This window comes from Eublepharis macularius, chromosome 9 (assembly GCF_028583425.1).
Source record: "Eublepharis macularius isolate TG4126 chromosome 9, MPM_Emac_v1.0, whole genome shotgun sequence".
NCBI classification, from domain to species: domain Eukaryota; kingdom Metazoa; phylum Chordata; class Lepidosauria; order Squamata; family Eublepharidae; genus Eublepharis; species Eublepharis macularius.
The window spans coordinates 9,719,789-9,738,164 of NC_072798.1; the positions used below are offsets into that span (position 1 = coordinate 9,719,789).

Consider the following 18,376-nt stretch of genomic DNA (forward strand, 5'->3'; position numbering starts at 1 on the left):
AAGAACCTCCTCAGGATACAGTGAAGCCTCCTGCCATTAGCATTCCACACCCTGGGAAACTCTTACAGGATGACTCAGCTCAACCCCACCCCTCCTGAGTAGATACAAATGACCTACATCTTTTCCACACTGTGACACTGAGAGATCTGTCTTTCGGTGCTACACCTCTGAAGATGCCAGCCACAGCTGCTGGCGAAACGTCAGGAACTACAATGCCAAGACCACGGCAATACAGCCCGGAAAACCCACAACAACCATCGTTCTCCGGCCGTGAAAGCCTTCGACAATACAACTTCTGAAGCAGCTTGCACTTTTTCACCCATGTGTCTAGGTTGATCTTATTTATATGTGTGTGGAGGAAGAAGGGAGGTGAAGCATTCCTTAGAACATATGTTTGATCTCTTTTTGGCTCTCACAAGCACAGAGCAGCTAGACAGGGAGATGGAAGAGCAGGTGGACAACTTCCGAAGCAGCTTGCACTTTTTCACCTATGTACTGTGACCAATCAATAGTGAGCATGTGGCATAGCCAGTGATGTATTAGTGTGAGCTAAACCATCTAGTTTGGGGGGGGGATATGCCAGCAGCCTCATGATGCAAAGGTTCTTAAAGTCGCATCTAGGGATTTGGGGGGGGGCAGGAAATGAAGCAAGGAGCAAGCTAACCAAGGTTTATGAACAAACTGTAGTTGTAGCTTGTTCTGTAAACAGGGCTGCCAGGATATTAAATGAAAACATATTTGTGTCTCGGTTGGACCTCTTATTGCAGGTCAGGAGTCACTTGATTGAATGTTCTTCCACATAAACATTTCCCTGCACAATGAAAGTTAGATGTCAGGCAGGAACCTAGCTTTTTCTTTGTCATGCTAACTTTCTGTCTAGGTTGATCTTATTTATATGTGTGTGGAGGAAGAAGGGAGGTGAAGCAGTCCTTAGAATATATGTTTGATCTCTTTTTGGCTCTCACAAGTACAGAGGAAGTTTGGTAGATACCATCTGATTGAATATGTGACTTTGAGTCGCTCTACACAAGACATCTCACATAAGTAGGATCAAGTGAAAGATCTGAAACTTGTTCTCCCTTTGTGAATACACATGCACTACTTGGGAGACAGAGTACACTTGAATATAAGGCCCCACAGAAAGTAAGGGCCAAGCTACAAGTGACAAATGACACTTGAACAGCAAGTGAACGGACTCACGTGTATTCCTCCCTCTTCACTTGTGCTCCACTTGCCCTCCACTTGATCACTATGTAGTGATCAGGGCTATGTTAAGCACTACGTAGTGATCAAGTGGCGGGCAAGTGGAGCGCAAGTGAACAGGGAGGAATACACGTGAGTCTGTTCACTTGCCATGCAAGTGTAATTCGTCACTTGTAGCTTGGCTCTAAGTCGTTTGGTGTCCCCATTTAAGATGTCTTGTGTAGCGGGATTCTTTATCTCTGAGGTTTCTTGACATGTTTGATCATTTGCATCCATTTTAAATGTCATTTGTGAGGCTGAAAGACTGAAATTAGACAAGAACAAAAGACCGTTTCACAGACATATTTCCTGAATAAGACAACAAGAATTTTGGAGAGCTGCGTTTGAGTCATGGTTGAATGCCCAAGATATTCAGAGAAAGTCTCTGCTTCAGATCTCAAACCAGTCACGAACTCTTGCGTTGACCTTAGACAAACCTCCTTTCATATCATGAAAAGTCCTCCTGGATTTGTCCATTGGTCCATCTAGTCAGGGCTTTTTTTCAGCTGAAACGCGGTGGAATGGAGTTCCGCAACCTCTTCAAAATGGTCACATGGCTGGTGGCCCCGCCCCCTGATCTCCAGACAGAGGGGAGTTTAGATTGTCCTCCGTGCCAAGCGGCACAGAGGACAATTTAAACTCCCCTCTGTCTGGAGATCAGGGGGCGGGGCCACCAGCCATGTGACCATTTTCTCCAAGGGCAACCCACTGAGTTCCACCACCTCTTTTCCCAGAAAAAAGCCCTGCATCTAGTCATGACCATTGGTCTATCTAGTCACATGACCATTGGTCCATCTAGTCACATGCCAGCCAACTAGTTGTTCTGGAGGGCCGCCAAGCAGGGCATACAGATCAATGTTACTTCCCAGCATTGTTTGTTTGTTTGGGGAGTGTGACTGCCTCTGAATATAGAGGTTCAACTTTCCATCTCTAATGGGGTACATCATCTGTACCTTACTGAATAGGTTTAAGAGCTGCTGGTATGATGCTCGTGAAGGTATTTCAGAACTTAGGGAAAGCATGATGAAAAATACTGGATGCTGTTTGCTTGGGCTAATTTGGAAAAAGAGTTCAATTACCAGTTTTCTTCCTCTCCCACGGTACTTGAGCCCCAGGACACCCAATTAAATGATGGGCAGGAGAGTCACGTGACTCATAATTAGCTTATGGAATTCTTAACAAGTTGTTTTGGATGGACTTCGTCCTGGGTGACTTCGACATGGTATCAGATGAATCCATGGAGGCTATGTCCATGGATGATTAAATATAGCATCCATGTTTGTTTGTTTATATCCCAGCTTTCTTCTCAGAGGGCATATTTGGACCTTCATGCCCTGTTTGGCGCTTCCCAGAGGCATCTGGTTGGCTACTGTGAGAAAAACTGTACCGAATTAATGAGCTTTCGCTTTCATCCAGTGGGGCTTTGGGTTTTTTGATCAGGGCTATGTTAGGCATGCAAGCTACTAACAGTTCAATTTCTAACATGAAATTTCTGAGGTCTGCTCAGAATTTGCACCCTCTACCTTGGACAGTCAGTCCTTCAGCCCTGAAATAGGCAGCTTTAGTATAAGTATTTATCAGTGAGAGAAGCTCGGCTCGCTTCTTCATTACTACTTCGCTCATCCAGCTCTTCAGGTAGGCCTTGGCACTGAGAACAGTTTTTAGGGGACACAGCTCGGCTCAAAGGAAAATCCTGACTTAAGCCAGAGGGTTGGAACCAGACTAAACTAGCCACTGATTTCCCCTTTCCTGCTGCAAGGTTTTGTTTCTCAGGGTTTCCTATTCCCCTGAAGCACGTCTCATAGAGATTAGAAGACTTGCCGAAGGAGGAGAGAGGCAGGAAAGTTCCATTCCACTGATGGAAAATTTAGTCTGGGCCCAGCCCAGAGACTTTGGATTATTTGCTGATTCTCTGTCCAGCCAGTTCTGAAGAACCTCATCACTGGTATATCCAAGGTTGTCATCTATCGGTAGATTTAGTAGGGTGTTCATACTAAAGGAGGCCTTTCCATAAAAAGTAGAACACTTAGTGGAAGGTTCCCCCCTCCCCCATACTTTGCTGGTTAGTGTAAGAGAGAAAATCCCGATGTGCGAAAAGTAGATTTGGGCATGAATTATGAACAGCAGATGGTTCCTATGCTGCTTTGGGTGAATCAATATGACATCTGTTGATAAAGCCAACTCCTCTCCTAGGTCGATTTGACTAATATTGTGAGTTGCTCGCAGGGCCGGCGCCTCCATTGAGGCAAGCCCAGTGGCTGCTTCCAGTGCTGAGGCACTGGAGGGGGTGCCGGGGCCAGGGGCAGTGGCACGCGCCGAGAAACTGGCAGCAGCAGCACATGGGTGACTGACCGGGAGGGATGGGAAGCTGCCCACGTGCTGCTCTGGCCGCCTGCCACACCTGGCCCACAGCTACTGCAGCCTCCCAGCTCTCCCGCGCTGCTGCCACCACCAACATGCACCCCCAGCTGGGAGCAGCAGCCATGGGCCAGGTGAACCAGGCGTCTGGGGCGGTGCATGGAGCAATGGAGCGGGAGGGCTGGGAGGATGCACGCGCACCTCCTCAGCCACCCGCCCTGCCTGGCTGGCCCGGCAGTCTCCTAGCCCTCCCACCCAGCCACCCGCTGCCCCGCAGTCTGGGCGCGCATGCGCAGGGCCAGGAGCAGTCCTGAAGATGCCCCCCTCCGGCCTCAGGTGCCAGAAACCTGGTTGCTCAAATAATGAATGTCCTTCAATGCCCACCACAATTCTGCTGTCATTGGCCTTGATGGTTGCCTGATTGCATGGACAGATTGACTGTTCCATCACTCCAGCTGGGTAGCCGTGGGTCGAAGAACAAGATTGGAGTCCAGTAGCACCCGAAAGATCGATGAGGTTCCATGTTCTCTTGTTCGCCCTTCTTGATGTGCATCCATCCTGTGTGGTCTTTGTGACGCGGCTGTGTTTTCTTTTTCTTTTCCTCTCTAGTCTGCTGCAAGGAGGGCGGGGACATCGTGCGCCAACTGCCAGACCACCACCACCACCCTGTGGAGGAGGAATGCCAACGGAGATCCAGTGTGCAACGCCTGCGGGCTGTATTATAAGCTCCACAATGTAAGTGAGATGGCCACTCTTTTAAAAAAAATGTCTCCAACTCCAGGGGTTAATCTAACTCAAGTTGTTGTTGTTGTTGGCGATGTTGAAAACTCTGCACAATGGAAAAACCAGAACCCAACCCCAGTACACATCTGGCTGAGCCCTGCCTAGTTTTTGCTTTAAGAGTTCTTCTCACTAGAATTAACATTCCTTAAATAAAGCAATTGCATTTGCAGCTGACGAGTAAAGAAGTAATAGTTCAGTGCATTGTAGTGCATGTTGATGCTGTTCAAGGAACTCAAATGGAATTGCAGAAATGGATTGGGGGGGTCTTTGTGCCATTATGCTGGACAAAGGGGGCTGGAAGAGTAAAAAATTCCTTTCGGAGCAAAACGTAATACTATATATCTCTTGTCTGAAAGGTAGTATATCACCGTAGTTTCCTAGTAATTACAAAATAAGTTTCTCATCTGCTTCTCAGGTAGATTTGGAATGGCTGGAGAAGTCTTGTAGGTTGCTAGACAGCCACACTTGGTCTGGTCCTCCAGAAATTAGGGGAATCATAGAATCATATAGTTGGAAGTGACCTCCAGGGTCATCTAGTCCAACCCCCTGCACAATGCAGGGAATTCACATCTACCCCCCACACCCCCAGTGACCCCTGCTCCATGCCCAGATGGCAAAACACCTCCAGGATCCCTGGCCAAACTGGCCTAGAGAAAATTGCTTCCTGACCCTGAAGTGGCAATCGATATTACCCTGGGCATGCAAGAAGGGGCCATGAGAACTAAGCACTGATGTAACCCTTCCTGCCCTCCCTCTCATGATATGCCCAGGTTCACAGACTCTCTGCCAGATGGCCATCTAGCCTCTGCTTAAAAACCTCCAAAGAAGGAGAGCTCACCACCTGCTGAGGAAGCCTCTTCCACTGAAGGATTGTTTAGCCAAAAACTCTTTTGATTTAATTTCAAGCCGTTGGTTCTGGTCCGACCTTCTGAGGAATCGTTGACCATCTGGAACGAGAATGTGGTGGAAGCAGCATAGCTCTAATAGACGCCATTGCTCTGTCTTTGCTAATAGCAAGTTCATTTCTATAAGAGGGCAATATAGCTTGAAATATAAAAGAGCCCCGTGGCATAGAGTGGTAAGCTGCAGCACTGCAGCCCAAGCTCTGCTCACGACCTGAGTTCGATCCTGGCAGAAGCCGTGTTCGGGTAGCCGGCTCAAGGTTGACTCAGCCTTCCATCCTTCCGAGGTCGGTAAAATGAGTACCCAGTTTCCTGGGGGTAAAGTGTAGATGACTGGGGAAGGCAATGGCAAAATGTCTGTCAAGAAAACATCATGATATAACGTCCCCCCATGGGTCAGTAATGACTCAGGGCTTGCACAGGGGACTACCTTTACCTTATAGCTTGAAATATGTTAAAAATAGCCAGTTTTTGTAAACTAACATTTTGTCTCACATGGGCCGAGAAGGAGGTCCATAAAGGCCATCTTCCTCAATCCAATATCTGTCTAATGGGATATGTAGCAATGTGGAAAGGATATGTTCTTGGAAGTCCTTGAGCCACTGCTTTCTCAAAATGGCATTTGTTTGGCTTTGATACAAAAAATTCCAAACAAATTCAACTGGAATGACATGGATTATGTCACTGACTTATTTTTAAATATTTACCATTTAGAGACAGCAAAGCTAACACATTTATCTTCTACGGAGATTCTAGAGCACTTACTGCATCCACTCCTATATTTCTAGGCAATCCCAGCTCTCTGGAAAATGCATCATTTTGCAGGCAGCAAAGGATATGTTCTTGGTCTACCAGCTTTTTTTTCTTGCAAGCGATTCTGTTGCCTTACGAATTACCTGGCTTGCAAAAACATAATCTGATTCTTTCATTAGGATCCTTTCTCGTTGCTTCATGCCAAAAACAAACACCCTCTTGGCCTGTCAAATTCCTCCATCATTGCTGAAAGCACAGACGCCTTTCTAGAAAAAAACTTTGGCGACTCTCATCCTTGTAAAACGTGAAACAATGAAATGCAGGCAAGCTGTTTTCTTGAAACCCCGTCTTGTCACATGTACCCCTCTCTTTTGGAAGCAGGGCAGAGCAAGTTACTGCCATTGCCCCTGGTGACATAAACAATTCCTCAAAAGAAGTTGATTTAGTTATTGGGTAAAAAAAAAGTCTGCTCCAGCTGTGATGGGAATAGCCAATCATTGCTTGGAGGAAAAGACGGGGGGGGGGGAGGAATGAAACGAAGCGTCTGCTAGATTTCACTCGGAGCACAAAGGTGGCTGCAAAGAGATTGGCGGGCCCGAAGGAAGTCACCAGGCGGGAGCTAAAAGAGTCATCCCAGCGGTAGTAATAAAGAAGTTTTCATGCATTTCTTAGCATTAGAATAACATGACTGGGAGAATCAGGGCACGTTTTTCCCCCAGTTACTTTGCTTTGATGTCCGTTGTATGGTTTTTCTCTTAGCGGTTGCTTGCTTTTTATGTTATACTTCAGCATATGCAGGCTAAAATCTGCCCCAAACAACACCTACTCTACTCTCTATCAAGGCCAGCTGAGGTTAGATGGGGTTGCTCTTCTGATAAACTCCCCAACTCTGATATGAATCATACAATGGCTTTTGGGAGTCCAAATGTTTGTCTTTGTTTAGGTCCAAGACTGAACAGCCTAGGATTATCAAGATTGTTTTCTTGGCACTGCTCCTACACTTCTGATTAGACAGCAAAGATTTTTCCTGATTTTATTTTTTAAATTATTTTTATTCGTTTGAATATGGAAAAAAGTTTCAAATAATCAGCTAAAATATAGACTAAACCAGTCACGATGAACTTTGGCCTCTTAGATACATAACAGTGAATGTCTCTACACAATATGTATTGTCGAAGGCTTTCACGGCCGGAGAACGATGGTTGTTGTGGGTTTTCCGGGCTGTATTGCCGTGGTCTTGGCATTGTAGTTCCTGACGTTTCGCCAGCAGCTGTGGCTGGCATCTTCAGAGGTGTAGCACCAAAAGATAGAGATCTCTCAGTGACACTGAGATCCTGCAAACTGGAGGACGTGGCTTCTTTGACTGAGTCAAGCCATCTCGTTTAGGTCTTCCACTTTTCCTACTGCCTTCTGCTTTTCTTAGCATTATTGACTTTTCCAGAGAATCTTGTCTTCTCACGATGGGACCAAAGCACAATAGCCTCGGTTTCACCATTTTAGCTTCTAGGGAGAATTCAGGCTTGATTGGATCTAGTACCCACTTATTTGTCTTTTTGGCCATCCAAGGTATCTGCAAAACTCTCCTCCAGCACCACATTTCAAATGGATCAATTTTCTTCCTGTTAACTTTCTTCACTGTCCAACTTTCACATCCATACATAGCAATGGGGAACACCATAGTTTGGATTATCTTGATCTTGGTTCCCAGAGAGACATCTTTATCTGTAAGGCATAAATTTGGCACAGACAGGGACTATGAGAAAAAGGGACCTACTCCATAGACAGGCAGAAAAACACCCTTGAATGTACGGAGCTGCCTTATACAGGTCGGCCCATTGCTCCAGCCTGAATAGTAATTTTAATGTGCCCTAGCAGAGGCTTTCGTAGAGTTGCCAGCCTCCAGGTGATGGCTGGATATTTCCCAGAATTACAACTGATCTTGAGCCAACAAAGATCAGTTCCCCTGGAGAAAATAGCTGTTTTGGAGCGAGAACTTTATAACATCATACTTTGCTAAAGTCCCTCCCCTTCCCAAACCCCACCCTCTCCAGGCTCCACCCCTCAAATCTCCAGGAATTTCCCAACCTGGAGCTGGCAAACCTCCAGGGTGCTTGGTAGAGGGAAGTCTTTCCTAGGACAGCTGCATGAAATCTTTTAAAATTGAGACGCCAGTGAACAAATTTGGAACCTGCTGTATGTAAAGCAGACATTTTATTGGTGAGCCACGGCCTCCACTGTTTCACAGAATGTCCTTGTCTCTGTTCATCTCCCTTCTCACTTTCCTTCCTACTTTCCCTTTCCTCCTCTTTCTGAAAGAACTTCTCAAGAGATAACGCTGGCATAGCCAATCTTGCTGCGACCTGCTTTCGGTCACAGGGACCCTCCTGGTAATGCCATGCTCCTCGAGGATCAACGTTTGTGACTGGCGAGAACTTTTGTACTTGTGAACGACGTCCCCCATTAGTGCTCTTGTCTAGTCCGCGTTGAGAAAGGAAGGTGTTCGCAAACCACAGTCTTATTTTTTCCCCTCTGTGAATAAAGAAACCAACCACCACCACCTGCAGATCACAAGGTCTTGGGTTAGCGTGTATGAGGGTGCCGTTCGTTTCTTTGACAAACCTGTTTCCCATGTCCCATTTTTAGCATAACAGCACTGGATGAGAAGCCATCATGCCAAGCTGGAGAAAATGGTCTAGTGAGGGAGACGGTGTGGTAGACATGAGGAGCGTTGAGGGATCTAGTTAGAGCAAGAATTCTCAAGCTATAGGGAGGACCCCAAATGTGGGTTGCAGCTGTCTGGCAGGTGGGTTTCAAGGCCAGGAGAGAGGAGGGGGAACAGGGTGAGCAGTGTGAGAGAGATTACTGGTAAACCTTTCTTTCTTTCTTTCTTTCTTTCTTTCTTTCTTTCTTTCTTTCTTTCTTTCTTTCTTTCTTTCTTTCTTTCTTTCTTTCTTTCTTTCTTTCTTTCTTTCTTTCCTTCCTTCCCCCTCCCTCCCTCCCTCCCGCCCTTTCCTTATTACGTATTTGGCTTCCCTGAGCCTAGATACACGACATTTCTCCTTTACTCTTCTTCGCTTCCCTCCCTCTAAGCTACTAAGCAGCTTACATCATTCCCCTTATGTTGGCTAGGGGGGAGATAACATGGTGTTACTTTGCAAGTAAGTTCCAAAAAGTACAGCAGGTTGAGATGTAGCTCCCACTTCAAAAAGTCGGAGAGCTGCTGGGATAGTGGAAAGGCTAAGAGACAAGTATTCCTGTATCAAACATAAATTGGAGATAATTTTCAGCTTCGGGGGTAAATTACAATTTTGAGACTCTGTCTGTGCTGATGTTCAGATGTAGCTGATGGGCGTTTTAGGTCAGGAGAGAAATTTGAAAGCATAAATATATCATTAAAAAAATTCCAAATTCTAATTGAGATGTCCCACTTCCATAGCTCAGGGATAGGGCATGTGCTTGACATACTAAATGAAGGTCTCTGGTTCATTTCCAAGTATCACCAGTTCACAAAGTTCTCAGTTAGAAACGCTGGGAGAGATCCTATAGCTGTGCTTCCTAACTTTTGGATGATTTCCAACACTATCATTATTTTATTTTTAAGCACCTCTTCCTTCGAAAATCACTCTGAAAAAAAATGTGCTGTTTGGGATGTGCTTAGTTTTAAAATTAAAGTGTATTTAAAATTAATGCAGAGAATTTCTTGATTGCCTCTGAAATAACCAGAGCTGGGAATCACTACTTAGAGTTATTTCCAATGGGGGTGGACCATACAGGTTAGGTGGGCCAATGGTACAAGGCAAATGTTTGGAACCAATTTGAACAGGTGCATCATTCTGTTGAGGGGGGAGGACCCCCCTTCTTTGACCAGCCTCCTGCTGAGGGGGGGCGGGTTTGGACATTAACCCCCAGTTTGTATAACATCTGTCAGTTCGCCATCTGTCCCACGGGTTTTGGTGAGGGAAGGACTACGTGAGTGCTGCTGGATTTTATAAATTGAATCTGGCTTTATTATGCGACCTGTTGTTATGTTGTGATGTTATCTGATTTATATTGTGATGTAATCCGATTTATATTTATATTTATATTTATATTTATATTTATATTTATATTTATATTGTGATGTAATCCTGCCCTGCAGGGAGAGTAGAGTATAAATATAATAATAAATAAATAATGCGAGAGATTGGATGCTGGGGGGGCGGGTGCAATTCGGGCAAGTCGTGGATGGAGACGAGACAACCCCACAAAAAGTTAATTGATTTTTGTTTAGATTAACAGACCCCTGACTATGAAGAAGGAAGGCATCCAGACCCGAAACCGAAAGATGTCTAGCAAGTCGAAAAAGTGCAAAAAAGTCCACGACACCTTGGAAGATTTCCCCAAGAGCAGCTCCTTCAACCCTGCTGCCCTGTCGAGACACATGTCGTCCATCAGCCACATTTCGCCGTTCAGCCACTCTGGTCACATGCTGTCCACGCCAACTCCAATGCACCCGCCTTCCAGCCTGTCGTTTGGACCCCATCACCCATCCAGCATGGTCACTGCCATGGGCTAGAGCACCCTGGGAGTGTGTCGCGAGAAAGACTTCCCTGCTGAGTGCTTTTAAGTTCTCAAAATGAGAGGTACATTTATATACTTGCATTGTTGCAGGCGAGCGCTTCCCCATTCAAAGCCCCGAAATGCAAATGGGAAATACGTTTTAAAAATTGGTTGAAGGTATGGACATATATCATGGGGGCAGGGGGGAAGGGACGGTTGATGGCTGCTTTCTAAGGTGTCTGTATGTTCTTTCGACCGCGAAAATTGGGATCCCATTTGTGAATAAACCATTCTGACGCGAGCTTGCTCCTGAACTGGGTTTCGAGTGCTGTGAAGAAGAAGAAATACAAAAGTTGACTCCTCCACCCGTCCTTGTCTCCTCCTTCCCCAGACGGGCAGATCGATGCTGAACACTGTATAACTTATATTGTAAGAAAATACTGTACATTTTTTGAAGAAGACTCTTGCATCTGGTTAGCTGTAAAGAAAACGCTTGGAGTGAAGAGGCCGAAGTACGGCAAGAGAGAACCGGGAGGAATGTGGTACGGTCCGAGACGAACGAGGTCAAAACCGGCAAACGGACAAACTGCCAGCTGTGGGTTTTTTTGTTCTCTTTTCTCTGTCTCTTTCCTCACTCACTGGCTCGAGTTGATGCATTAAAAATAAATTAATCCAAGTTGTAACCAAATCATCCATTCTAGGCTGACGGGCCTCCGAACAATCAGAAAGTGGGATGGTTTCAGGGCAATCGGTGTGATATATTCAGCTTGTTGCCGAGGCGAGTTTTCCAGGCCTATACGCATTGTGAACAAGTTCCTGTAATTGTTGTTTGTATGTATAATTCAAAGCACCAAAATAAGACGAGATGTAGATTTATTTCATCCTATGAAACAGATTAAATGGTTGTACAAATTTTACTTACTGCTAGTGTTAAGAATTGCGCTTTTTGGTTTTGTTTTCATATTTTTCCTCTCTCTCTCTCTCTCTCTCTCTCTCTTTTTGGAGAATAAACTAGATTAAATTCTGTTGATCTGATATTGGCTTGTGAATTTAGTGTGGTGGGCAGCCCGGGTGCGGACTTGGCCAAAGTTTGGATGCTCTCAGAATTCTATGGAAATATGGTGAAGGATTCCATAGGGGCACCAAGGGCTCAGGATGGGATTGTTTGGATTTCATCCTAGTAACCCGGTGCCCGTCTAAAGAACTTTAGTTGAGGTGATGAATGTGCCTCTCTTCCTAGGAAGAGTTATGCATTTTTATTTAATTATTTAATTCATTTGTACCCTGACCTTCTACAAAGCATTCAAGGTGGCTTACAGAAATGAACATCAAAAATACAAAATTGAGACAAATTAAACTTTAGAGCCTATCTAGTATATTTTTTTTATCCAGGTCTTCCTTAGAATCATACAATCATAGAGTTGGAAGGGACCTTACAGACCATCTAGTCTAGGGGTGGCCAAACTTGCTTAATGTAAGAGCCACATAGAATAAACATCAGATGTTTGAGAGCCACAAGGCATGATGCATTGAAGTGACTTCAGATGAAGAGGCGAGTTTGGGGGAATGTCCTGAAAGTGACATCACAGGAAGGTGTGGGCTTTTGGTGCAGTATGCTGGAAGTGACATCATTGGAAGGGGTGGAGCTTGGGAAGAGCCATCACCTGACCTTTGACTTGGAAGTGATTCTCCAACCCTCTGCACAATGACAAGAACAGCCTAAAGCATCCCCGACAAGTATTCCTCCAGCTGCTCCTTGAAGACTGCCAATGAAGGGGAACCCACCATGTCCCTAGGCAGCTGGTTCCACTGCTGAATTAATCTTAACGTCAAGAAGTTTTTCCTAACTTCCAGCTGGTCCCTTCCCTCCTGCAGTTTAAACCCATTGTTTCGAGTCCTGTCCTCTGTTGCCAACAGGAACAGCTCCCTTCCTCCCTCTAAGTGACAGCCTTTTAAATACTTAAAGAGAGCAATCATGTCTCCCCTCAGCCTCCTCTTCTCCAAACAGAACGTTCCCAGGTCCCTCAGTCTTTCCTCGAGGGCTTGGTCTCCAGGCCCCTGATCATCTTGTCCACATCCTTTTTTAAGTGAGGCCTCCAGAACTGAACACAATACTCCAGGTGGAGCCTGACCAATGCAGTATATAGTGGGGCAATTGACATCCTGCGATTTGGATGTTATACCTTTGTTGATACACTCCAAGACTGTGCTTGTCTTCAAGGAGCTCAGACCAGTGTACATGGTTCTACCTTCCTCACTTCATCCTCACCAGCTGGTTGGACTGAGGTCGATTGAACTAAGACACAGTTACTGGCCAAGGTCACCCAGTGAGCCCCCATCCTAGTCTAGCACCCTAACCACTACACCACACTGTCTTTCAACTACAAGCCCCATATAAAGCCAGCAAAAAGTAACCCAAACCAGACAGATAAAAACTAACAGCCCACTCGACGACCCTTCCAAGAAAATGAAAGCCAGCTGTAATTTCTTTAAAAACTACAAATCCAAATATTACCTCTTTAGAATGGGAATGTTGTTTTGGGGGTAGGGAGTAGTTTTTTACTGGAGAGAAAGCTGCAGACCCTCAGGTTCCTAACATGGAGTACCTACCTAAAAGGTTGGTTCTCTGCCCAAACTATAGAAGCAGCTGCTTGGGGTGGCATCCCAAGAGGATTGAGGTCCAGTTTGGTGCAGCAGCAGGACTCTAATCTGGAGAACTGAGTTTGATTCCCCACTCCTCCACTTGAAGCCAGCTGGGTGACCTTGGGTCAGTCACAGCTCCCTCAGAGCTCTCTCAGCCCCACCCACCTCACAGGGTGATAGTTGTGAGGATAATAATAACACACTTTGTTAAACCCCTCTGACTGGGTGTTAAGTTATCCTGAAGGGCGGTATAAATTGAATGTTATATTATTATTATTATTATTATCCAGCAATGCCCCTTTCAGGACTTGGGACAGTGTCTCCAAAAGTGCTGGTACTCAGTACCAGAAAGTTCCACCCAGAGTAATCCCCAGATTTAGCTGCAGATAACTTGTTCAATGTTCAGGGGACTCCAAACAAGACCATAAAGGGTAGAAGTGAAGACTCAGGTGGGAGAGCCAGTTTGGTGTAGTAGGTAAGAGCAGCATGACTCTAATCTGGAGAGCCGGGTTTGATTCCCCACTCCTCCTCTTGAAGCCAGCTGAGAGGCCTTGGGTCAGTCACAGCTCTCTCAGAGCTCTCTCAGCCCCACCCACCTCACAGGGTGATTGTCATGAAGATAATAATAACATACTTTGTAAACCACTCTGAGTGGGCATTAAGTTGTCCTGAAAGGTGTTATATAAATTGAATGTTACTGTTATTATTAGTAGTATAAAAATGAATGAAATCTGTTCTGGATTTTATTCTCTGCTGATCCTTAACCCCATCATTGGTTTTAATGAAGTTCTTTCGGTAGGAGTGTGTAAGTGCTTATGACAGGCAAGGTGTCACCCAAGAGGTAACTGTTGAGGGTTTATTTAAGGCTTTTTCTTCCCACTATTTGAGGGATGCTGGTATAATAGGCAGTCCCCTTCTCTTGTTCTGATATTAATCAGATTAACCAGACCAGAGTCCTGAGGAAACAAATGGACATTTATTTATTCTCTGGAACGGGTTGGTATAAGAGCTGTAAAGCTTGAAAATACGTTCATGAGGCATGGGAATAGTTACGGTTAAAAAATGTATTCTAAGGACAGTGAGAAAGTTAACAGCCAATCTACACTATGAGAGAGAATTGTGAAGGACTGGATCCAGGTTATCGAATCCCAGAGCGGAACTGACAGAAATCTTTTATCTGTCACACGGAGTGGAAATACACGTTGTGGATTACCTGGGAATGCTCAAGTGCAGGATTCACGTGTAAACTATTCTTGCTCGGTGCATGTGTAAACTCAATTCACGTGTAAACTATTCTTGCTCGGTGCACGTGCATGCCACTTTCACGGGAGCTCCCTTTGTGTGATTGCATCTGTGAGTGAGTCCGGAGGGCAGAGCACCAACTCAGCTGTTTTCATTGTGAGAACAAGTACTGTAGGCTCCTTTGACTTGCCCATTTGCATTTCTTTAAGGTGTGAGGAAGTGTCAAGATCTGCATGTCATGAATGGATGTGGGAGGTGGGGGAAACTGGGATACTTTTAGCAGTTGAGGAGGAACTGATATCAATCGTGTGAATATATTCACGTGGAGCAAATTGAAGTATGATTGTGCCAGTGAGGTAGCCCCGGCGCTAGGGTTTCTGGCGCCAGAGGGCAGCCTCGTGCACGTGCCCCGGACTGTGCGATGACATCATCATGTGATGATGTCATCACACAGTGCCGGGGAGCTGGGATGGCACGAGGAAGCCGCCCGCATGCTGCATGCTGCCCCGGCTGCCTGTTGTCCCTGGCCTGTGGCTGCTGCGCCTGCCCAGGGGTGTGTGGTGGTGGCAGCAGTGCGGGGCTGGCCAGCGGGGGCGCAGGACATGCACCTCCACCCCCGGCACCCCCTCTGGTGCCCCCTCCAGCCCCATGGCTCCTGCGGCCCCCGCCTCAACAGTGGCTCTGGCCCTGCAGTGAGGGCATGGGAAGTTGGAAGGAGGACACATGAAATGAGGTTCACTTGAGCATCCCTAATTACTTAGTAATGTGTATTTCTATCCTTTATCTCTTCTCAATCCTGGAAAATAAAAGAATGAGAACATTCCACTTAGTATGAACCTCTTCTGGCCACCACACTCTCCCAGATTACTTCCCCTGAAGACAGGGTCTGAGAGAAACCCTGTCTCTTGAGACCAAGGATTCCCTGACCTGCCTCCCTGGCCTACTTCATTGGCGATTCAACCCCATCTGAGGGGAAATTGGTATTTTAACTGCGTTTTGCTTCAACCTCCCCGATCCACTCTCTAGGTTTTAAGGACTGACTGGCTGCTACTTTTTAATTTCATTTATGTCATTTATAGTCCGCCTTTATCTCTGAGGGCCAAGCTACACATGACGAATGACACTTGAACAGCAAGTGTATTTCTCCCTGTTCACTTGCCCTCCACTCAATCCACTTGCCGTTCAAGTGTCATTCATCATGTGTAGCTTGGCCCTGTGACTCAAGGTGGATTAGTACAGTCTGAGATTAGTACAGTGTGAGCTTAGTACAGTCAGTTTCAAGGACATTTCCATAAACAATGCCATAGAGTAAATAAACACAAAGCTTACAAAGACACAGCATTAGTAAGAATCTAATACAGGGTTGAAGAGTTGCTGAAACAGAACATAAGCAATTCTAGGGATGACTTTAGACCACATGAAGCACAAGTAGCTCATAGGAGCACATATTTAAGACAACAGGTAATATGTAAGGCAACATAGCGGTGAAGTCTATGGTCCTTAACTCATCAGTGAATCATATGAGAGCCCCTCCCTACAATACAAAAGCCTTTTTGAATAATTCGGTTTTGCATTGTTTGCAGAAAGCTAGGAGAGTGGGGGTTCTCCTGACCTCAGGCAGGCCGTTCCACAGGGAAGGGGCCACCACAGAGAAAGCCCGTGTATAGGCTGCTGTTGATTTCGCCCATATGCAGGGTGGCACCTGCAGGAGACTCTGTTCAGATAAGCGAAACTGCTGTGGAGGAACACAGGGAGGGAAGCGGTCCCATAGGTATGTCCAGTCAAGGCCATGAAAGCTTTGTATGTGATAACCAATACCTTGAACTGAGCGCGGTAGCTAATAGATAGCCAATGGAGTGACTGCAGAATGGTGGTGATGTTCATGCTCCTGCTTGCTCCTGATAGCAGTCACGCTGCAGCGTTTTGCACCAGTTGGAGTCTCCTACTTAATTTGGATGGAAGGCATATGTATAGTGCATTACAATAGTCAAGTCTTGATGTTACCATGTTACCATGTCAGATTATGGCATTCCAGACACGAGAGTCTGTCTTACTCCCTTCTGCAAGAAGACAAGGTCTTTTGATTTCAAAAGGTTTTATTTTGAAAGACAGCATTCAGGCCCAGACATCCATATTCCAGGATTAGAGATCCTGGCTGAACAAGGCATTGTTAGGAATGAAACATAGAACAAAAGTTGTTACATTTCACATTCTCATAGCCCAGCCTCCCCCCAGAGTTCACATAGCAGGAGAGTTCTCTGTGGGAACACCAGCCAAGGTCGAATCGGCTCGAAGAATAGATAAGACAGTATCCTCTCCCATGGAATCGGCTCCTCGCAGGTGGTGGGGCCTAGAGGGAAAAGAAGACTAAACAACTACAGAATTAAACATGGCGTTACTCAGGTTGCTTCCTTTCAGGAACTGTACAAACAGATCCTGACACGCACTGCAGTGCACATCCTAACCAGGTTAAAGTGGATGGGTAGCTTTTACGAAACAGGCAGGACTTTGACCTGTCCATCACAGTAGACCAGTATGATCATTCCCATCTCATGGATAGAAGAGAGAGGTTGAAAGAGACTGGTGGGCCTAAGGTCTCCTCTTGTGATTTTGCAGCTAAGATAAGAGTGGAAGCAGCATGCTGCTGCGCAGGGCTTTTTTTCTGGGAAAAGAGGTGGTGGAACTCAGGACCGCACAATGACATCACTTTGGGTCAGCTGGAACAAGGGGGGAGTTTTTTAAAGTTTAAATCGCCCTTGGCGAAAATGATCACATGGCCGGTGACCCCACCCCCTGATCTCCAGACAGAGGGGAGTTTAGATTGCCCTCCACGCCGCTGGAGCGGCTCGGAGGGCAATCTAAACTCCCCTCTGTCTGGAGATCAGGGGGCGGGGCCACCAGCCATGTGACCATTTTCAAGAGGTGCTGGAATGCTGTTCCACTGCATTCCCACTGAAAAAAAGCCCTGCTGCTGTGGAATACCAGCCTATAATAAAAGCACAGCTGCCAACTTGCATTCATCTTGGTGTGTTGCTGCCTCTGAGCAATAGGTCTGGATGGGGAAGCTGTCTGAAGTTGGTGGGGCATTCAAAATGGCGTGGAGAGATGGGACAGGGGAAAGCTTACAATACCTTTCCTGTTCATGCCACGGGTATGAAATAATAACAACAACATTCGATTTATATACTGTCCTTCAAGACAACATCCACTCAGAGTGGTTTACAAAGTGTGTTATTATTATCCTCATGACAATCACCCTGTGAGGTGAGTGGGGCTGAGAAAGCTCCAAGAAGCTGTGACTGACCCAAGGTCACCCAGCTGCCTTCAAGCAGAGGAATGGGGAATCAAACCTGGTTCTCCAGATTAGAATCCTGCTGCTCTTTAAGCACTGCACCAAACTGGCCATGTTTACATGCTTTCTTTCAGCTCTGCTTCAGAGTTCTGCTTGTTTTCAGATTATTTTTCCCAATCCAAACCCACTCAGCTCGGTTTACAAAGTCTGTTATTATTATCCCTACAACAACAATCACTTAGGAGGTGGGTGGGGCTGAGAGAGCTCTGGCGGAGCTGTGACTAACCCAAGATCACCCAGCTGGCTTCTATCAGAGGAGTGGGGGATCAAACCGGGCTCTCCAGATTAGATCCCTGCTGCTCTTAACCACAACACCAGACTAATGTCCATACAAAAAGAAAGTGAATATAGATGTGGATCCTACCTCAATTCTATCACTCCGCTGATCAATGTCTGAAGCTTTCCTCTGAATCGAGTGGCTCTTCCTCCACAGAGACTTCCTCCACTTATGATGAAGGAAGTCTGCTTGGACGGTTATTGCAAGTCCTCACCATTGAACCCCAGCATTGCATCATTCATTCCTTTCCCCCCAAATTTTATTTTTGATTCTAAGATTTACAAC

At 45.9% G+C, this 18,376-nt stretch overlaps 1 protein-coding gene across 6 annotated transcripts in view; it reads left to right on the top strand.

The window, feature by feature from the left end:
• Nucleotides 1–11,494, top strand: part of GATA3 (GATA binding protein 3) — a 75,641-nt gene extending 64,147 nt beyond the window's left edge. For all 6 annotated transcript variants that reach the window (XM_054989174.1, XM_054989175.1, XM_054989173.1 and 3 more), the window contains exons 5-6: nucleotides 4,210–4,335; nucleotides 10,309–11,494. In XM_054989174.1, coding sequence (XP_054845149.1) covers nucleotides 4,210–4,335; nucleotides 10,309–10,593 — 411 coding nt within the window. In that variant the 3' untranslated portion in view covers nucleotides 10,594–11,494. The remainder of the gene's footprint in view (nucleotides 1–4,209; nucleotides 4,336–10,308) is intronic.
• The last annotated feature ends 6,882 nt before the right edge of the window (nucleotides 11,495–18,376 follow it).